This window comes from Camelus dromedarius, chromosome 5, assembly GCF_036321535.1.
Source record: "Camelus dromedarius isolate mCamDro1 chromosome 5, mCamDro1.pat, whole genome shotgun sequence".
NCBI lineage: Eukaryota > Metazoa > Chordata > Mammalia > Artiodactyla > Camelidae > Camelus > Camelus dromedarius.
In genome coordinates this window covers 5,495,263-5,517,413 of record NC_087440.1, presented here as the reverse complement: position 1 = coordinate 5,517,413, position 22,151 = coordinate 5,495,263, and the positions used below count along the sequence as shown (strand labels likewise).

Genomic DNA, 22,151 nt, shown 5'->3' with positions numbered 1-22,151 from the left:
TCAGGGTTCTCCTGAGCATTTTAGTGCTGCTACTTCATTCATGATTCTGTCTGTATTTGCCTCTTTTAAATTGGTTGCCGGAGCATGAGGCAGCGAACGCTGATGGCCCCGGTAGATTCTTAGTACTCTGCATGTGAGAGGCCACCTCACAGTGACCAAAGCGTCTGTCCCCCGCAGGTCCACCATCCTGCAGCAGCAGTTCAATCGGACCGGAAAGGTGGAGCACGGCTCGGTGGCGCTGCCGGCCGTGATGCGCTCAGGCTCCAGCGGGCCCGAGACCTTCAACGTGGGCAGCATGCCCTCCCCGCAGCAGCAGGTCACGGTGGGGCAGATGCACCGGGGCCACATGCCCCCGCTGGTGAGGCTTCCCGGGGACTTGCCCTGCCCTTCAGTACGCTGCCTCTGGTTCCGGGGCGGGGGACATCAGCCATGGTGACAGGTTGTGTGTGTCATCCACACTCTCTCTAGCTCCTGTCTGGACCCCGGCTCTTCATCTGTGTGGTCCCCATGCCTAATTCCCAGTGTGTTTTCTTTTAAATGGGTGGGTCTGGCAGTGCCCTGTCTGGGGTCCTAGGTGTCCTCTAGGGCTGGACGAGAGCCAGTCCCCTTTCCGTGTGGTTTGTGATCTGCTCCCCTGCCTGCTCATTGGCCCAGGTACCCCTCAGAGAACCTTAGAAGTAGACAGGTCGCTTCCCATCCACACGTTTCCCCTGAGCAGATCGCTGGTTCCCTCCACTGTGCTGGTCTGCCCGACTCAGGGCCTGTCTCAGTCTGCTCCGGAACCCCATGCTTCAGGGCAAGAACTTTTTGCAAGCTGAAGAGCCTGAAAGGTCGACATTGATCTGACTCTGGAGACGTGTTGTCGACTGTGGGTTTGGATGGAATCCTTAACTTACTTACCGAGAAGAGTTCTGGTGTGACACCCTCGTGATCCTGTGCACGAGACCTCTGTCATCAGTCCTCAAGGACTGGAGCCCCTTAGCTCCCCTGCAGGGACTCTTTCTGAGCCTCCTTGTCAGCTAATTAAGCTCTCCACACTCTGCTGATGATAATCTCTCTATTGCAAACAGCCACTTTTAATCTTCTTTTAATGTAGTGCAATAACTCTTTGTGGCCCACAGTTGAAATAGGAGGTGGTTCGGGCCGTTGTTGAGATGTCCCCTGGGGCTGCTTTATCCTGATGCCAGGTTCAGTTTCCTTGCACTCATCGAGGGCTGTGTCAGTCCAGGAGTGTGTGATGACCCTCTGTGTTACCTGCCCTTGCAGACCTCGGCCCAGCAGGCCCTCATGGGGACCATCAACACAAGCATGCACGCCGTCCAGCAGGCCCAGGACGACCTCAGCGAGCTTGACTCCCTGCCGCCCCTCGGCCAGGATATGGTGAGCACTGTGCGTCGTTCTCATTCGATGTCTCTGCCCTGGCAGATAGCAGGGTGATGCGCTCTGGGAGGACTCAGCTAGGGGAGTCTCTGTCTCCAGCTCAGTGAAGTGGAAATCTGTATTTTTTTCATGAGATTGAGTCTCTGTAGGTGCACCTGCAGGGGGAGAGGATCATAAGGTGCTGCAGGCTGTTGTTGGTGCCCCACTCAATGGCTGTGTGAATCTGGGCAGCTTCCTCTCTGTAGGCCTCCACTTTGTCATTCGTGAGTCGGGTTGTTGTGAAGACTCAATAATCCAATCATGTTCAAGGCTTCTTAGCCAAGTACCTAACACATCGTACGAGCCCAGTGAGTATTAGCTGGTTTTGTTGTTAATACCAATGGTTCTCAAACTGTACCAGGCCTCGGAGAGCTTGCTAAAACAGGTTGCTGGGTTCCTCTCCCATTTTTTCTGACTCAGTGGGTCTGGGGTGGGGCCTGAGAATGTGTATTTCCAACAAGTTCTCAGGTACGGCTGCTGGTCTGAGGACCACGCTTTGTGAACTGCTGGGCTACTACTGTTGAGCTTTTCAGTGGGGCAGGGTAATTAGCTGCCTTCCTATAGCTGCTGCGGTGTGAAATTGTAGCCCCTTGCTGCCTAAATTGTGAGCCACAGGTCGGCAGCATTGGCAACTCCTAGGATCTGACGGGAGGTACGGAATCTTCAGAACCTCCTGAATCAGAATCTGCATTTTAGTGAAGTTCCCAGCGGTTCTGTGTACATACTGAAGTCTGCAAAGCACTGGCTCCCACGTCATCCTCTGCCCTGCTTTTGCACATTAGAATTACTGGAGGAGCTTTAAGGACAAAGCCCAGGGTCCAGGTCTGACCAAACAAATCAGTGTCGCTGGGGTGGGGCCTGAGTGTCAGTGGTTTTTCATCTCTCAATGTGATTTTGATGGGGGCCGAGGTGGAAAAAACCATTGCCGTCAGACTGCTGGGCCATCAAACGGACCAGAACCAGGACTTAATTTGTAGCCTCACCTTGTCCAGCCTCCAGGTTCTCCCTGCATGGTGTGGTTTTCATTTGTGTACCTGTACACCTGCAGGGTGCAGCAGCCTCAGGGCTACTTTTCCCGAGTATCTGAAGTCATTAAACATTTTGCTTTGGGGAACTTCAGAGCAAAAACACATACGGCAGACTCCCATATCCAGCACAGTGATGAGACTGAATTTTTTTTTTTTTTAATGGAGGTACTGGGGATTGAACCCAGGACTCTCCTGTGTGCTAAGCATGTGTTCTACCAGTGAGCTGTGCTCCTCGCTCCTTGAGATAGAATTTTAAAATATCTGGATTTAATATTCTTGCTTCACCAATTTCCAAAGAATTAATTTACAAGAGGTAATTAGTGCTAGAGATACCCTGAACCAAGATTAACTTTTGGAGGATGTTTTGGGAAGCAGATAAGCACCTTAATTTACCATAGGGTTATCATTCTCAGTGTAAATGATCGTTTTATTGGCTAAGATCAGAAATGCTAGAAATTTTGCTGTTTATAGATCAAATGAACATAAAACATAAGAACTGGAAAGGTTTTAAAAGACCACTGAGTTTCTAAAGTAGAAGAAATGGAAGGCACAGGACCTGGATGAAATTTGCCCGAGGCCACATCACTTCTTAGTGGTAGAACTGGATCCAGGGCAGGGGTCTTGACGATGCCCCCACCCACCCAACAGATCCTACCAGGAAACATAACATGGCAACCTGACACACATACTGTAAACAAAGACGGTTCCTCCACTGACAGAGAACCCTCATGAGCTGAAACACCCTAACTCTAACCCCATTCTCTTAAAAAACAAGGTGGAAATTAGCAACAGTTGTTGGAGATACTAATTATTCTCATTTATTTAAATTGAACTTACCTAAAGAAAGCCACAGAGAATTTTTCTCTCCAAGATCTTAAAAATTAACTAAAACATAACCAGTGTAAGAAGCACTGAGAATTCACACGCCATGCAGCCTGAATGACTGAGCAGGAGGCCTGTGAGGGACATGGGTCAAGATGACTTAAGGGCCTTGTTGGGCCCGCCCAGTAAGAAGAGGGGAGCCAGAACGCTGGTCTCATTTTACCGCACGACTTCTCTGGTTTCCTGGGTAATCCTGTCATGCAGTTGTCTGGTTTTGCAGGCGTCTAGGGTATGGGTTCAGAATAAAGTCGACGAATCCAAACATGAAATCCACTCTCAAGTCGATGCCATCACAGCTGGAACAGCTTCAGTTGTTAACCTCACAGCCGGTAAGTCCCTGAGGGATTTGTGGTGTATTGTGGTTTTTGTTTTTTTTTTTTTTTTTTTTTAAAAAAAACACACAGTTCTTATTCTTTGATTGAAACAACAGATTTTCCTATTCTGAGAGGAGAGTCTATTTTTAGGCACTCGGAATGCTTCAGCATTTTCTCCCCCTGACCCAGGAGAAATGGGGGAACATCTCATTCCTTTTTATCCATATCATGTATCATCAGTAAAAAGCACTCACTTAGCTCTTCTCCTTGTTCATCAAGCTGCTGGACATACTTCAAGGTATATTGAGGCCAGTTTCTCCCCTCTGAGAGCTTATAATCGGAAAATGGCTTGCTCTCAGGTGCCTTCTTCTATCTTGTCTGGCACTGGTCTCCTCTGCAAAGCACGACTCCAGGCCTCGCACTGTCAATTGAGAGCCAAGAAAGGTCTTGGCCTCACTGAGCAGTGTTGGGGGTTTCAGGAGCGGAGCTGACCTCTCTCAGCTGCTGACCTTGGAGAGGTCTTCTGAAAAACTGCCCTGAAATGCTGAGATTTCCTTGGGACTTTTAAAGGTGCTCATGCTCAGCACCTCTGTATATGAGGCCTTGGGGTGAAAGGGCCCCATGAGGAGCAGCACCTTGGAGACGGGGAGACGTCTGCCTCCTGCAGGATGGTGGGGAGTCTGCTGCCCATGTCACCACCTGGGCGCTCCCCAGCCTTGACCGCCCTCCTTTGATGGTGACGGTCCTTCTCTGTCCCAGGTGACCCTGCGGACACCGACTACACAGCTGTGGGCTGTGCCATCACCACCATCTCTTCCAACCTGACGGAGATGTCCAAGGGCGTGAAGCTGTTGGCGGCCCTCATGGACGACGAGGTGGGCAGTGGGGAGGACTTGCTCAGGGCTGCGAGGACCCTGGCCGGGGCAGTGTCGGACTTGCTGAAAGCTGTGCAGCCTACTTCCGGAGAGGTGAGCTTGCGGGCGAGCAGTCACTCGGGCTCTGATGAGACCATGCAGCCTTTGAGTCCCATGGGGCGCTGCTTCCTGAGCTGTCCCTTCCATCCTGATGGGGCGTGCTGCCACGCTGTGGGGTTTGGAGTTGGCGAACCGGGTGCAGGAGCGATGGTTCAACCTTTGAGACCAGTTGAGCTCTTAGTAGGAAGCCTCCCTTCCCCCACTGAGGGTAGTTGATTAAATGTAACCTCAGAAACTAACACATGACAGAAACACACTTCGAGGGGATACAAGTCTGTCCCCTAATTTCCACGAAGCACGTATCACCTTCCTACCAGCTGAATGAGCTCATTCATTGAACATTTCACATCATCCAGCCATGGCTGGTGTGTGAGCCATTGGGCATTCCCTTGCACACACTCCCCTGGAACAGGTGTGCCTCTTGTCTACGGATACTTGGAGAGTCTCACTGAGGTGCAGGAGGGGGCTGTCCCGCAGGGCTCCTCTTCCCGCATTGCCGCGTCTGGAGGAAACGCATCCTCTTTCCCACTAAGGTGTGCTCTGTGTTCGTAGCCTCGACAGACCGTGCTGACCGCTGCTGGGAGCATCGGACAAGCCAGTGGGGACCTTCTGCGGCAGATAGGAGAGAATGAGACGGATGAGCGCTTCCAAGTAAGACCCTTGCAGTCCACAGCCTTGGAGTCTAAGTGGTGGTCTTAGACCTGAGCTGGGAGAATCTAATGAAAACCCGAGTCTTCCTTGAGTCTTCCTTTTTTTTCCTTGAAAAAGGTTGAGGTGGATTATCTTAGAGTGTGGTCTTTATGTGTTAAAAAAACTGAATTGAAAACCTCATTTCACTTCCTTCATGTGTCTCCAACGAAAAGCACTTAGCTGTTAATAGTGGTCAGTGTGCTGCACTTTCTTCAAACACAAACACGATGGAATAATGTCATGACCATCTTTATATCAACCACCCAACCTCTACAGTTAGCAACTTGTAGCCAGTCTTGTTTTATTTATTTGGAGCAGTTTTTAACTGCATCATTCTTTTTTTAAAAAATATTTTATTTGTTTGTTTACTTTTGTTGGGTGGGTGTAATTAGGTTTGTTGATTTTAATGGAGGTACTGGGGATTGAACCTAGGACCTCATGCATGCTAAGCACACACTCTACCACTGAGCTATATACTCTCCCCCTTTCCTGAGTCCCCATAGAAGAGTGAAAACACGTGCACTCCTATACACTCTGCTCACATATGGTGTCAGCTTTCCTTTGTGTTTGGAGCTGGGCCTCTTGTCTGTGTCATATCCGAAACCACAAGTGTGGTGGAGAAGTCTTTTCTGTCTCCCTTCTTTTTCAATACCAAGGACATGTCCTCTGGAGAACAGCTGTAGCCACTGTTTGCAGCCTGGGTTGATGCATTTCTGGCTCAGACAAGATCTCAACTTCCTACCTCCATTCCCAGGCCCCGCAGATGGGGGCAGAGGCCTCCTGTCGGGGACCTTCAGGCTGAGGGGAGCTCCCCTTCTCACATTCTTGCGGGCAGATGCCTTTCACTCCTCTTCCTCCTCCTCCTAAGTCTTAATCTCACCAGTAATATATAAATACATTCTAATTAAACTGTTACAGTTCGAGCCCAGGTTCTCTGCCAGAGGCCTTTTCCCAAATCCTTTGTCAAGCTGACTGAAAATTCTGCGGAATTCAGAATAAAAAGGTCATTCAGCTTTCCATGCACATGCAAGTTGCTTCCTGGGTGGCCGTTCTGCATACTGTTTTGTCTAGAACTCCCAGCCTTCCCCACCACGAGGCATGTCAGTTGCACTAAGACATGATGATATATGTTGTGATGCATGAATCGTGCACTTTCTCCTCCACTCTCCACATTCCTGGGGTGCCAGAGCCCTAGGGCTCATTCATATCCTGCAGTGCAGTGAGACCTTCAGTGCAGTGTGGCGTGATGATGGAGGCTGAGACCCATGGTGGGTGGTAGGAGTATTCTGGAAGCCATTCCTGGAAGCCAGCATGGTTAGTAATAACTTAACTCTGAGCAGAATTAACTGCAGACCACATAAATATATCCCACTAAATTCAAGCTAGTTGTGTCCCCAACCTGACTTCCCCCTAGCCGGATCCCCAGACTCCCCTTGCGTGGCCCTTTGCATTTTGTATTAGAACAGGTAATTCTTTGTAGTAATTCTTGGTACCCACTTAGGAATTGGGTTAATATGAGGTTCATCTGTTGGTTTACTAGGTTTAATTATCTTGAAGCAGTCAACTTATTTTCCAAAGTGTCTGGAAAGAAAGGGAAGTCACAGCTCTTCCTTAAGACATCATATATCTTTGTGTGTGTGTGTGTGTGTGTTTAAAGAATTCCCTTTTTTTTTTTTCCTTGACAGACTGTTTTCATAGCATATAAATGCAAACGGTGCCTCCTACTGTCTGCTTCTACTCAGGCCTAGGGAAGCAGGTTCAAGTTCAGGGTAGGGTCCACAGCGGCTTTTGGAACAGGGAAAGGCCTGACCTGAGTGTTTCCCCTTTCCGTAAGGTCTGTAGGTAAACACCAGTGCAGTAAGGCGATCCTACAACCCCCTCCAACTATGCGGAGCCCCTGACTTACTGACATTGAATTTCTTACTCTCTGTTTTTCTGATGTTTGAGATCCTATCTCAGAGCCTTTTCTCTAGGCCTCAATGTACTGCATGTTCCCAGAGTTAACAAAGATTGATTTTACTTGAGCTGCATAATGGTGGTCTTGTTGAAAAGTTTGACAAAGGCCTTGTCAGCCACTATAGCCATAGCATCACGTCCTTTTTCTAAGTGTATTTCTTTTTCTTCTCGGACAAAATTAATAGGAGAAGCTGGATTTCTTTAAATAAGGCTAACAAAGCCCCTTAGAACAGTCAGGAGTCCACATGACCAAATTATGATTCCCGTCAAGTGAAGGAATACTGTGACCCACTTTTGAAGACTTGTTTTTAAAATCTTTTTCATCATTTGTGATATTCAAGTTTTATTTTCACCGAGCACTGAGATAGGTGTCCAGAAACTAACTTTGCAGGCCATGCTGGGAACAGTTTCTAACAGTTGTGTGACAGACGAGCGCCAGGCAGATCCCAAAGGCACCTGCCACTCTTGGTACATAGGATGTGCTTTTTTCCTTGAACAGCCAGTAAGTATCAGAGACCTGAAAAAGACTGGACTGACCTGTTCTTTCAGGCTGCTTCATTGTTGTCCGTTTTAAAATCTGCTTGCTTGGTAGATTCGTGGTTTCTCACTTGCCTGGATAACATATAGTCTTTGCTCTGTGTAGAACTGTACAATCTTTCCAGTATATCTTCTCATAAAATATCATGTTGTAAAGACTCTGTGGGTGCCCTTTGCATTCGGAATCAAAAGTGCTTTTCATTATCTGATGAATTAATAAAGACTTCTGACCGCATTTCCTCTGGGAGAAAGCCATGACATGCTGGTTCAAAATAAAAATGGCTCATATGTTTCAGAAGGCATTTCCAAACCAAATAAATTACCTTCAGTATTAAAAGCCAAGGATTGAATTAAATGTAGCAATGGTGATTTTTCAGGTCACACAGACGGGTGACAATCAGATGAGCTAAGTCATAGGATTCTCCATCCTGCAGGCGGAAAGCCTTTTTTGTTGAGTTGAAGCATAAACTGATCTTTAAAGGCTCGGAGCTCCTCGCATCTTCAGTGAGGTCTTCTTGTAGCTGGTTTATTTATGTAGGCTCCCTTTCCCATCTTCATAATAATGAATCTCCAACCAGAAGGCTGCAAAGCACTGAGAATGACTTATGTTCAGAGCATTCCTGGACTCTTGAGCGGGAGGTGTTGTCTGTGCATGTTCAACGTTGCCCTCTGGAGGCCGAGATGTGGCTGAGTTTCTGATGACAACTTGGATCCCTGTGCAAAGGAGAAACTCGAAAGTCAGATTTCTAAGTTAAAGTAGGGGCATGACAACATGCAGGCCATGAATGATATCCTTCCTACAGCTCAGGATGTATATTTTCAGCTTCTGCTGACCCACCACTTATTCAGGAGATGTGGTCAAGACCCTCAATGTTGGATAAGTGTACAAATATGAATCAGTGGTTAAAGTAAAAGCCCTTCCCTCAAGTTAACATATATTTTTTAAAGTTTTTACTTTTTAAAAAAATTGGAGGGGAAGGTAATTGGGTTTTATTTGTTTGTTTGTTTATTTTAATGGAGGTACTGGGGATTGAACTCAAGACCTCGTACATGCTAAGCACACACTGTACCCCTGAGCTCCCCTCACATTGTAGATGAAGCCTGTGCTACTAAATGTATAGAAGGTTGTGTTGTTAGGATGTGAATCTCCTTCCTTAATGAGCTCTCAGGATAACCTGGCATTTCAGAAAAATAAGTGGAAAAAATTAAGTACTGAAGAAAAAAGTTCAAATGAAACTTTAATAAAATGTTTCAGTGGACACCACACTTTATTTTCAGGCTGTGAAGGGTGATTAGGAAAATAAAAATGACTATTTTTTGTTTCCTTTTTCTTAGGATGTTTTAATGAGTTTGGCCAAAGCCGTTGCCAATGCAGCCGCCATGTTGGTACTAAAGGCAAAGAATGTTGCCCAAGTGGCTGAAGACACGGTCCTGCAGAACAGGGTGATTGCCGCTGCCACTCAGTGCGCCCTCTCCACCTCCCAGCTTGTGGCCTGTGCCAAGGTAAGCCAGCTGGCACCCCTGCCCTTTCACAAGGTGTCACATGCTCTTATCTGCCTCCAGTCATTGGGAGGAACCCAGGGGAGAACGTGTTAAAAATTGCCTAAGACTTAGAGCTTGTTTGCTTCGATATCTTTAGGTGACATGATAGGATTTTAGCACAAGCTGTCCAGTTCTGCTTTCATCCTTTGTTCTTTGCTCAAGTCCTCAGGCAGTGGTACATTCCTACATCTCATTGCCATTTCTATGTGCAAATCGCCGTGCCTCCCCTTTGGGCTTCTCACTGTGTCTTTTTCACACCTGTGCACAAAGAGCCCTTGGACTGTGCAGTACAGCATTGCAAATGGGGTCATAACAACCTGCAGAGATCACAGGAGCCCTTTCTACACTGCACAGTATCAGAATGAGGATAACGAGGAAGAAGTTCATGGTTGCCCGTTAGGATGTGCACACTCCGCATAGTACGTCACCTCGTTCAGCACTGCCATCCCCATTTTCCTGAAGAGGAAACTGAGGCCCTTAGATGTTAGTGAGTAGATTGCAGCCACCAGATCCTAAGCAGCAGAAGTGCGGTTGCAACTCAGGCCACTCTGACTCGAGATGCCCTTTCCTCTCCACCACATGTGTCTGTGTTGAGATGATGCATTGCGGGATGGAGGCAACTCTTGCTCAACCTGATAACGTAACATTGAACCGATCCATGATCTGGTTCAGCCTGGCATTTCCAGTCCTCTGGGAGCATTTGCAACATCAATCAAAGGGGTCATTGATGGTCTCCCTCCTGCTTTCCTTGTTCACTGTCCAAGTAGCACAGATTGCTGACAACACCGCCCTGTTCTTTCAAGTACCATCGGGCAGAGTTGTAGGAAATACAGTACATTCCTAGATATATAAAAATATGTAATTCTTTTACATAGTCTTTTTACCTTAGCTCCAAAGACTCAATTCGGAGTGTCCTAAGAGGAGGAGGTATAAATGGTAAATATCAGAGGTTCGTCTCTGTAGAAGTAGTCAGCAGTATCGATGGTCATGGAGCACTAATGAAGATGAAAGTTAGTGGGAAAATCACCAAAACAGTGAAATGGTGAAGTATGAGAAACCTCCACACTGGTTTAGTTTAATTCCTGGTCCTATAAGTAAGAGCATGAAAGGAGGTGGTGGAAGTGCTAGCCCAGAGTCATCCCGCAGCACCCAAGACCCGCCCCTGTCTCGCTTCAGGTCGTGAGCCCCACCATCAGCTCCCCTGTGTGCCAGGAGCAGCTGATTGAAGCAGGGAAGCTCGTGGACCGCTCAGTGGAGAACTGTGTCCGCGCCTGCCAGGCGGCCACAGACGACAGCGAGCTGCTGAAGCAGGTCAGCGCGGCAGCCAGCGTGGTCAGCCAGGCCCTGCACGACCTCCTGCAACACGTGCGGCAGTTCGCCAGCCGAGGCGAGCCCATCGGCCGCTACGACCAGGCCACTGACACCATCATGTGTGTCACCGAGAGCATCTTCAGCTCCATGGGCGATGCTGGTGAGGGGCTGGGCTGTGGGTGGGCCGGTGGGTTTGGGGTTTCCCAATGGTGGGACTGTGAGTGAGTAAAGGTCAGAGACCTCCTCCCTGAGGCCGGGAAAAAGATGCAAGTGTCCTCATGTGCCCATCCCAGCAACGCTGGAAGACTTAATGTTAACAAGGGCTTTTTCTTTCAATAATTTGAGTGCACCGAAAATTCCTTTTGTTCCAAGAATGTCCTTGTTGGATATAGTGTAAAGTTGGTGCAGCCACGGGAGGAGGAAAGAATGAGGCTTGAAAGGAAATTTATTATACTCACAGAGAGAGAGAGAGACAGAGAGAGAGAGAGAGAGAGAGAGATAAAATATATAATAATATACATATAATACATATAACATAGTATATAATTAATAGTACATAATAAATATATAGCTATTATATATAGTTATTATGTATATAATATAATATATATAATGCACCTTTTCTATTAGTTAAAAATTAAGTCTCTCCAGACCCAGTATATCACTATCCCATCTTAATCTCTAGAATTGACTGCTTGCCAATTTCTGCTTCATGTGTCCAGAAATGTTTAATCTTCCTACTGATAATATGTGTGTACAACACCTTCTTTCATTTCATATAAGTGGAATTTTGTTCCACATACTCTTTTGCAACCTTTTTCACTGAATACATTAGAAAGTTTTTTCTGTTGACTTATGCACTAATCTTTTTCTTGGCAGCATAGTATTCTAGTCACAGGACACATCATAGTCTACAAAGTCAGTTGTCTTTTAATGGACATTTAGGTGGTTTCCAAGTATTTGTTTTACAAAAATATTGTTACAGTAACCATTCTTGTAAAAGTGTCTTGATTTACTTTGGGGCGTATGTGTAGGATAAATTCCCATCAGTTGATTTGTGGGCCAGTAACTATGTACATTTTTTTCTTTTAAACATGTCTGAAATTTTTCTCCAGAAAGGTTCTGCAGTTGGCAACCTACCAGTCATTTGTAAGAGGTCTGCTTTTCTGCTTCCTTATCGGCACAGAGCAGTACTTTATAACCAGCATTTTTTTTTTATTGAAGTACCATCAGTTATAATGTGTCAGTTTCTGGTGTACAGCACCATGTCCCAGTCATGCATATACATACATATATTCGTCTTCATATTCTTTTTCATTAAAGGTATAACTAGTATTTTTTTTTTAAAGAAAATTACCTGTGTTTTTCTCTATCCTTAAATGCTTTAAGAAGATGGCAGGACTCCACCCATTTGGATTTTTTTGTGTTCTTTTGTTTTTGGTTTCTTTCATAAACTTTTTGTCATGGAATGTTTTTAAATTTACAGAAAAGTTGCTGGGGAAAAAGAGATCTCCTGTACCATTCCCAGTTTGCCCCACTGTTAACGTCTCACCTGGCCCTGCAGCACGTTGGTCAGAACTGGGAGATGAACATCAGTTACCTTACTGGTCACCAAGCCACAGACGTTACTCGGATGTCACCAGTGTTTCATTGATGCCCTTTCACTGTCCCAAGATCCAATCCAGGGTGCCTTGAATTGAGCACATTTGGATTTTTATGAAAGTTCTTTCCTCCGTTCATGTTAACAGTGCTTTGGCATTCTTCGCAAAAGACGTTTGGGAGAGGAAGTTCCTTGTATTTGAATAGTTTTATTTTTACTGTTGATTATGGTACCCCTCCCACTTACAAAAGGAAACTGAAATAGATTTCAATAAAAATCATGGTTACTAGTAGCAGTTACTAAAACAAGATCAAACCCAGTGCTGGGAAGAAAAGGGTGAGCAAAGAGAAGATTGATAGGGAAGCTGGGCCCAGGCCAGTCTCAGCGTTTGAGTGTGAAACTGGGGTCTGTGCTTCCTGGGAGCCAGAGCCAAATGAGCAAGCAGAGTGGGTCTGTGATTCCACTCGAGTGTTAGGCCGTATGCAGACTGACTCAAAACGAAAACAGTTTTTCTGTGCACGTTACTCACAGGGCTTATTATAGGGGCTTTTGTGTAAGCCGTTCTTGACATGAGGTAAATAATATTTTCTATATAAGTATTTACTACACGTAAAATACACATAATAAATCCGCATAATCTTGTTCCCTGCCTTCTCTTTATAAAAGGTTCCTCTTGGGTTACTTTTGTCATTTTCATCCCACACAGTTCAAGACTGAACTTGGATGTGTGCGGGGTGGACGGTCCTGGCAGCCACAGGGAATATTCTTGGTTCTCGGTCTGATTTGGCTGCATGGCTTAGGAATGGAGCAGGGAGGCTCATTTCTCTTCGTCCCTTTTGCCAGAGGAATATAGACAAGACCGTGCTGGCTGCTGCCATTTCACCCGCGCTTTAGGAAAGCAGACAGACAGACTGCATCCTCTGTCCCACCCTCTAGGTGAGATGGTGCGCCAGGCCCGGGTCCTGGCTCAGGCCACCTCGGACCTTGTCAACGCCATGAGGTCAGATGCGGAAGCAGAAATCGACATGGAGAACTCAAAGAAGCTTCTGGCAGCAGCAAAACTCTTGGCTGACTCCACTGCTCGCATGGTGGAGGCTGCAAAGGTAATGCATTGGATGTATTTGATTAAAAAGTGAACATTTTTGAAAGTGAGGATTTGGAAGGTACCTTCAAGATAGAGGATGGTCAGCCAAGTGTGCGTTTTTGTTTAAACTCTATATGACTTTGTAATGTTTAACCTTCTTCAAGTGGAAAAGAGGAAGGTCCTGGAACGTGTAAATGAAGCTCCTTAGGGGAGTGGTGCTGACTCAGGCATAGACAGCAGTCCCTGCTTGGCGAGCACTCTTTCCATTGAGTCATCGCCATTGGCTTTATTGAAAATGATGATTAATTTAAGCTTGAGCTTTTTCAGCAGTAAATTCAGTTAGACCTGTTTTCTTCCTGCAGCCTTGATATGACTTTGCCCTCCACTTGACTTCTTAAGATGTTGCGTAGTAGGGTGTTTCCTGCTTCACTGTTACCCAAACCCCAGTAGCAATTTTAAATATTATAGAAGAGTTTGAATAGAGTTAACAGTCAGCTTTGTGCTTTTTGACAGCTATGCTGTGTCATAATATGTCTAAACCCCAGTGATTCTTAACCCAGGGCTGTTTCCGAGTGCCCTATGAACCTTACTGATGTACACATGCCTTAATTCTACCTCCAAACGTCCTGACTTACCAGGTTGCTGGTGGGTCTCTATATGTGTGTGTGTGTGTGTGTGTGTGTGTGTGTTTCACAGAAGATTCTGATGCCTACCTCTGGGTGAGAACTGTTTAAATGGATAAGGCTGTATTTTTTAGTGTTGTTTTTATTATACAGTTAGCACATGTTACTTGTGAAATGAGTAGAAAATGCAGGTAAGTGTAACAACGAAGGTAAAAATCACTTTCAACTTCATATGCGCAAGATAACATGATCAATGTATTTCCGTGCATTTCAAGTTCGTTAAACTTCCCCACATCTTATCCTTTCTCCATGGCCTCCAACAGAACAGTGATATATCTCAACCAAGTGTATGAATGGCTTCACTTACAGTGGTGACCTGCAGTGAGCCATGTAAACCTTCCTCCTCATCTGACACATCATTGTGTTACCTGAGGGTCTGAGGGCTCTTAGAGAAACGTCACAGCTGGGGCTGAAGACATACCCAAGGAGGGGCAGGCTCTGAACTTCCTTCTTCTGTCCTAGATCCCCATTTCAGCTAAGAAGCTCTGCTCCTAACTATCCCTTTTAGCAAAAATACACATTAAGGTTTTGATTTACAGTTAATTTTTTTTAAAGGTCTTTACTAGTTTTGTTTTTTTTCCCCTCCTTCAAAGTCTAAACAAAACCATTTCAAACAAACCCTTATAGTCACAAAAACTACTTGCTAGGCTGGAAAGAACCTTACTGAAAAATGCAGTCTGTCTCTTTTTTTTTAACAAATGAGAAAATTAAAACTCTGAAGGATGAAGCCTACCATCCCATAACCAGGACGAGCCAGGACCAGTGTGCACATTTCTGTCCAGATATGTGGTGCTCCCCAGAGCAATTCACTGCATGTACCAAGTTACCAAGAACTTTTAAGTATATGTTATTTTTGATTGTTTGTATTAGAAGGGACAGCATTGGGTGTTTCTGTAAATTCTTCTAACTTTTTCGTTAAAAGCTGTCACTTTGTCTTCATGGTAGTATTTTAGTTTGCTGAATTCTGTTGAAAGATAAAGAATGCATGATGGTTAGACTTCCAAAAATGTATTTAGTGTGAAGAAAAAAGATATTTCATTATCAGTAACTAAGGTTCCATGCCAAAATAAGCACCCCATATGTAATACCCATTCATTATGAAAAAGACATTGCTGAGGAAGGATCCAGACGCCCACATCAGTGTAACGTGGGGACATGGTGGTTCCCTGCTGCTCGAAACACACAACTAGGGCTGTTGTGCCTCTTGAGGAATTAATAAAGGACTAGCTTTTTAAAATCCCTGATAACCAGAAAAAATAAAATGACATTCATAAACCTGCAGAAGAACACAAAAGGAGCCCAAACGATCCTTCCACACATGAAATGCAAAAATATCGTTTCTTAGTTGCTTAGAAACACAAAATCAGGACTACTAAAAGTGGTTTCAGTTTGAAAGAAGAGAAGATTCCATCCAAGAGGATTGATTGCCAAGACAATTCTGTCACAGATGTTAAAGCTGTTATTCAGTGTGAATTCCTGTGACATTTATAAATACCGTGGTTGAAAGAGATAGGTTTTTTTTTTGCAAATTGGTTAATTTGGCAGGGTGGCCATATGGATAATGGAGATGTTCAGAAAATTGATTTTCGATAATTGGCATTTCGTTCTGCCTTGCAAGCAAATGTTATTGCCCGAAAGCATTCATGGACAGAATTTTGTTCATCAACCTACATCAAGTGCTGGTCACAAAGCATCCAGGTCTTGTGAGAAGAACCTTCATTGTTGCTTTTATTGCAGATGGGGGTGGATGGCTGGATGTGCTTTAGGTTTTGTTGAGTTATTGTGCAGCAAAATAATATCCTGTCCCTATTTAACCTTTAGCCCTTCCCATCTTCAAAATGCCACTCATCTGAGTAAAATCCACTTGGATTCCTAACACGGTTTAATCTACAACAACACAATAAAAGGGCTGTGGAGTTATACAAGGGAAGCGTGGCCATCGGCTGTGCACAACAGCCTCCTCTCTCCCTGCCAGGACAGGGGCATCGATTTCTGTCATTTCTTCCGTACAGTTGGGTGCTTGGCTATACTTGCCAATTCAGGCTCCTTAGGAATGCAGTTTCTAGACATGGTCTTTCTTGAACAACATTGCCTTATAGAAATTTGGGTGGCATTCCCATCCCCGCTCCTCCCTCCACCCCGGCCCCTGTGTGAAGCTGTAATCTTGGTCCATTCTCATTCACCAGTGCTGCAGGACACAAGAGTCTTTCAGCAGCAACACGTGTACTCCAATTAAAATAAAATTCCACCTGAGATGTGGGCAGGAGGGAGAGTTAGCTTAACATCTTTTAAACCATAGCTTTCTGACCACAAGTTAATTTATATGCACGATGAAGGCTGTGATCTCAAGTGTTTAATTATTACTGTTACATTTCCCTTGTTTAGCTGTGCACTTTTGAAACATCCCCTGGTAGATCTTGGTTTGTTGTGAGAGGAAACATCTTTATCATAAAGATACTGCTTGGAGCGTTTGGCTCTCTCTTCCAGAGACTTGATATTCCTAGGAAAATGTAAAATTGAAGGTATAAATTCAGTGTCTGTGGCATGCTGCCCCTTGGACCTCTTAATTTTTCTTTTCACCTTCGCAGGGGGCTGCAGCCAACCCTGAGAACGAGGACCAGCAGCAAAGACTGAGGGAGGCTGCAGAAGGTCTCCGGGTGGCCACCAACGCTGCAGCCCAGAATGCTATTAAGAAAAAAATCGTCAATCGACTGGAGGTCAATAAAGAGGCTGGTTTTGTGGGTTTTAGATCACAGAGAGTCCACTGAAAGAATAATCGAAGTAATAAGGCGATACCTGTACAAGGCTTCCTATGTGTTTGGTGGGAGGAAAGGCCTGAGCACCAGCATTTGTGCCTGGTGTTTAGCTCAGAGAGCAGCCCGTGCTTGTGAGAGCAATTTTTTTTCCTGAAATGTTTAGACTTGGTGCTGCTTATCAGTGCCATCATGGTTTTGGGACTTGTCCCATGTCTTTTTGAGAAAGACAAGTGAACATCGGAACTTGAGCGTTCAAGCCTGCCTGTCTTTATCACTCGTCCCGGAGGAGACAACGGGGCGTTGCTAGGCTAGGGTGTCAGTGGTACTTAAAGGGCGAGTCTGTGCTGGGGACTCCCCTTTCTTGCAGCTAGCCAGCGCCCCCCTTTAGTGGAAGGGACATAGGTCAACATGCACGTGTGTGTGTTTGCACACGTGAACCCTGGCTCACCTCCTCTCACTGTCCTCCCCAGGTTGCAGCCAAGCAGGCCGCAGCTGCAGCCACGCAGACCATCGCCGCCTCTCAGAACGCGGCTGTGTCCAACAAGAACCCCGCGGCCCAGCAGCAGCTGGTCCAGAGCTGCAAGGTGAGGTTCCGGCTGCCAGAAGGCCAGGTTTGCTCTCAAAGACCCTGATAGCATTAGAGCTCCCAGCGCCCCTGTAATTCGATTAAGACCGATCAGCCAGGCCCCTAATCCAGTTTGTTCCGGCTCCTGTGTTCCAGGTGTACACACACATCTGGTTTTTGTCTGTTAAATGGATGGCTTGTGTTTGGAAAGAGCATGATGTTTTTCCCAGCATTGTCTTTGCTTTGTCTAGATTCTTTCCTTTCTTTTTGAGAGCTCGAATCAAGGAGGATCAATGATAAAGCCATTTTCGGGCTCTGAAATAGGAATGAAGTATTGAATTTCCAGAGTGCCTCCCTCCCCTTGAGTGGTGGCCTTTGCATTCAGTGTTGACTCATCGAATGGGTGATTTCCTGCTTTGCAGGTCCCCTTTGGGACCAAAGGGCAGGGTGTGTGTGGGAGGAGCCTGCTCAGAGATGCTGTGTTGGAACTCAGTGTTGGCCAGGACCCCGCTGGCTGAGGCTGCTGCGTGAATCCAAGGTCTGAGCGACGGCACATCCACAGAACATTAGCACCTGGGCATTCCCCGCTCCCCGCCCCTCCCCAGGTTTGGTAATTCACCATCCATGTTGTGCTCAGTTCTCATTTTCCTTGCTTTCTGTAGGCAGTGGCTGATCACATTCCTCAGCTGGTCCAGGGAGTCAGGGGGAGCCAAGCCCAAGCAGAAGACCTCAGTGCCCAGCTGGCTCTCATCATCTCCAGCCAGAACTTTCTCCAGGTAACACAGAAGCATTCACCTTGGTCTTACCCAGAACCTCAACCCACCTCAACCTGCTCCAGGCAGGGGCTGCCCTTTATCCTTAAGGAGAGGAGTTAACACATTCCAAAGCCATAGCAAAATGTTTGCAGTAAGCAGACCTGGAAGCAGTTTTAGGAGAGGGAGATGGCAAAGCAGGACGCTGGCATGCAGGGAAGTGGCCCCTGGAGATGGCACACAATCCCTTTTTCTCTTTGTTTCTCTTCTATGAGAGAAAACATATGATAAGTTGCACCTTCGGATGGACAGCCTAGTAGTAGGTATTGCCCTGGGTTTGCTAGTGTCCAGAGTACCTTGTGCCATCACTTATGGCCCAGGAAACAAGAATCGGTGAGCGCATATTCTCCAAAGGTGCGGTGGTTTCCAGCGGCAATGAGGGAATTGGTAAGGATTATCAGTCTTTGTTGGGGTGAGGGATAGATTTTTTAAAATTAAATACAATGTGAATATCAAGTTGTGGGAACACTCCCTTTGTACATACTTCTGTATGTGTACTCACACCTGGCACTTTGCCTTCTTGTACCCCATGAGCTGTTCGTGTGCTCAGGCAGTTGTCTTCCTCATCCCTGTCTCCTCAAGCCTGAAGTCACAGGTCCCAGTGATACATTTGTTTGGTTAATTTTTCAGTGCTATAGCTCCAGCATGCAGGGATAGAACAGGAAAAGTTTGTGCTTCCCCACCTTTTAACTACATATATATACACACAAACGTATTCATGTATGTATGTGTCCTCTTGGAATTCATTGTATGTAGACGGTTCTTCATGTTAACATATTATGAATGTTTGTGATTTTGAGTCATACTTGGCATTTAGCTGCTCCCATCGTTGGACACGTAGGTTGTTTTCAGTTATTTGCCATGATAGACAATCTGTGATACAATAACATATCTTTGTGTGCACTCAAATCTCTGTGACCCTCTTGCATTGTTTTCCTTAGGGTAAATTTCTAGAAACACGATTGTGAGCAGCTTATTTTTATCTTCAGGACATTGAGAATTGTGGCTTGGACAAGTTGTTTATCTTCTGCGTTGTCCCACTGCGGGCAGGATTGGAGGATGTTAATGATAGAGCGATGTGGATGTGTTCCGGGCTCACTCTGTCTCTCCCTGCCCTTGTTTTTCCTGTTTCTTGTGTTCTTTTCATTTTACTACTGGAGACACATCAGATCTTTACAAGAATAAAGCCAGAGCCAGAAAGAGAAATGGAATCAGGAGATCAAAAAGTTTTAAACTTTTTTTAAAGTTTGTATTTTAACCTGTCTTCATACCTGTGGTAAAATTGCCCTTCCAGAAAGATGAATGAATTCTACATTTACAGCTAGCGGTGTATGAAGCACACTTTTTAATACTTTTCCAGGTTGGGAAATCAATCATTGAAAAAAAAAAAAGCTTTTGCCAATTTGCTTGGTAGAGTTTTTACTGTTTGACTTTATATTTCCTTGATTTTTTCATTGTTAAACATTTTTTACATTTCAGTTATTTTTTATTATGTGAACTTTTCTAGTCATGCTTTTTTGTATATGCATGCTGATTTTTCTTACAAATTCTCATGAATTCTTTAAATATTAATAATAATATTAACTTTTGTTCTTAAGATTTATGTCTGGCATTTAAATTGTCACAACTTGACTAAGAGCAGTTATATAGCATACATATTAAAACCCTGAAAATTAAGTATACTCTTTGGTCTGGAAACTCTGTTTTTAAGAATTTATACCAAAAAAAAAGTTATGAATGTGTACAAAATTTTAGCTACAAAGATGTTTTTCATATTATTCTTTATTATATGCAATGAGTGGAAACATACTCAACAATACAGAATTGCAAAGCGATAAATGTATGTGCTGGAGTATTACATAGCCCTCAAAAAGATGGAGTACGTGGAACAAGGAGATTGAAAAACAGAATAAGTAGCATGATCTTATTTTTGAAAATATATATGCCTGCCCACAGACACCGACGCATGGTGAAATTATCCTGGGTGGGGAGATGTGAGAGGTCATGTGTTTCATTTATCTTGCTGTATTTTTCTAAATAGTCTATTAGATATATTTGAGACACAGATTAAAGAGCTATTCCAAGGACCACAAACATACGGAATAAGAAACTGTCTTTCAAATCTATTTTAAATGAGAATTTCAAGCCACTCTCCCAGTTTTCCTCCCCACTCCACCCCAAAGGCATATGCTCTTTGCTTCAAACATTCCTGGAATATACTGCCCTGGATATTCAATTCTGGGGGGAAACTAGATCGTTTTAATATTCCTTGTTTTAGGGTAAAGTCAGTTCTGGCTGATACAGCGGCATTGCTGTTGGGGTCTCTGCTCTCTGACTTTTGATGCCTGGAACTGTCTTACTTTCCACTTCTTTCTACAGCCTGGGAGCAAGATGGTGTCCTCTGCCAAAGCTGCAGTGCCCACTGTGAGCGACCAGGCTGCGGCCATGCAGCTGAGCCAGTGTGCCAAGAACCTCGCCACCAGCCTGGCAGAGCTGCGTACCGCCTCACAGAAGGTAAGTGGACCCTTGTCACCATGATTAGCCTGTCGGGAGTGGAGCTTTTAATTTCTTACTGATGGTGTGACCTGGGTGCTCCCTGCAGCCTGAACACTGCCAGGCATATTCCTTGGCACAGTTGTCTGTTCCATTTGCTTGACCGTTAAAGACACTCACGTGGATTGGCTTCTACCACTTGGAGTCACTGTCTCGTAGTCTTAGTTATCACCTTCTGGTTACAGGTGACTTTGGTTAAACCATGTTCAGTTGCCTGCTTCGCCTCCTCCCTTACCCTGAGACAAGCAGTGGTCTATTTTTCAGTCTTAGGGAGACTGTAGTCAGTTTATTGGTGACAGGTCAACTGTAGGCCAAAGTCAGGGAACACATCTTCCAGGTATCATCTTGTGAACTAATATCAAATTATTTAGGCAGCAAATCTACTTTGGAGTGTCATTTATATTAACTTTGCCCTGAAAGGTTTTCACATCTCAAATGGGAGCATTCACCTTAACAAGATCCTCAATAGACCAGAATTGGAGATTAATGAGTTTCTGTCTCTGGAATTTATTAATTACCAAAGGGCCTCATTACTATACTGTTTGATGTGGTATTAGCATGAAGTTCTGGCATGAATTCATTTTTCCTCATTGCAACAGTCCCTTTATAGAAACAGGTAACCTCATACCTGAGTGAGGGAGGAAGGTTAGAAACTGATTTGAATTTGTAGTATGAACAGTCCACTATATCACCAAAGAAAAATATCTATAGAGATCCAGGGAGCGTTCGCACTGGAGTCATGTGGGGGTATGCAGAATGCACGTTCCTGGGCCTTGAGCACCCAAATCAGAATGTGAAAACGAATATATGTCTGTGTATGCATGACTGGAGCATGGTGCTGTACACCAGAAATTGATGCATTGTAATTGACTACACTTCAATTAAAAAAATAAAACTAGATCATCTGGTCATAGAGCACAAACATCACGATTTTAACAAATTTCTTCAGTGAATCTGTGACACACCCACCTCAAACAGCTGCTTGGTAGAAGTGAGCCCCAAAGTGAAGCTCAAGCAGGACTGTACACTGGCTTCAGGAAGACACTGTGAGAGCTTTTAGTTATTTTTGTATTATAAGGGTCAAGAATACAGGCTATAGAATCAGACTGCCTGCGTTCAAATTCTGGCCTTGCCACTGACTAGTTTTGTGTCCTGGGCAAGTTAATTAAACCTCTCTGTGCCTCAATGTTCTCACCTAGTAGTACTGGCACATAGAAATCAATCAATTAGCATTTACTGCTGCTGTTAGCATTATCTTAAAAGGAAAGAAGTTAAGATTTACCAGTATTTAATATACTTATCAATGATCATATATGTGTCTAGTTTATTAATATGTGTGCTGGGGGGTGTGATCAAAGCATTTGGAGACCAGTGTTCTAAATGATCATGAACTAGTGTTCTTAAAACAAATATTTTTTAATGAGGGAAAAAGAAATCCTTCATCA

General features: G+C 44.9%; 1 protein-coding gene across 6 annotated transcripts in view; it reads left to right on the top strand.

The window, feature by feature from the left end:
- TLN2 (talin 2) overlaps window positions 1-22,151 on the top strand; it is a 395,887-nt gene that overhangs the window by 267,219 nt on the left and 106,517 nt on the right. For all 6 annotated transcript variants that reach the window (XM_064485544.1, XM_064485540.1, XM_064485542.1 and 3 more), the window contains 12 exons: window positions 178-358; window positions 1,267-1,380; window positions 3,550-3,658; window positions 4,403-4,611; window positions 5,170-5,268; window positions 9,136-9,303; window positions 10,519-10,813; window positions 13,190-13,356; window positions 16,609-16,737; window positions 17,247-17,360; window positions 18,004-18,117; window positions 20,533-20,667. In XM_064485544.1, the coding sequence (XP_064341614.1) occupies window positions 178-358; window positions 1,267-1,380; window positions 3,550-3,658; window positions 4,403-4,611; window positions 5,170-5,268; window positions 9,136-9,303; window positions 10,519-10,813; window positions 13,190-13,356; window positions 16,609-16,737; window positions 17,247-17,360; window positions 18,004-18,117; window positions 20,533-20,667 (1,834 nt within the window). The remainder of the gene's footprint in view (window positions 1-177; window positions 359-1,266; window positions 1,381-3,549; window positions 3,659-4,402; window positions 4,612-5,169; window positions 5,269-9,135; window positions 9,304-10,518; window positions 10,814-13,189; window positions 13,357-16,608; window positions 16,738-17,246; window positions 17,361-18,003; window positions 18,118-20,532; window positions 20,668-22,151) is intronic.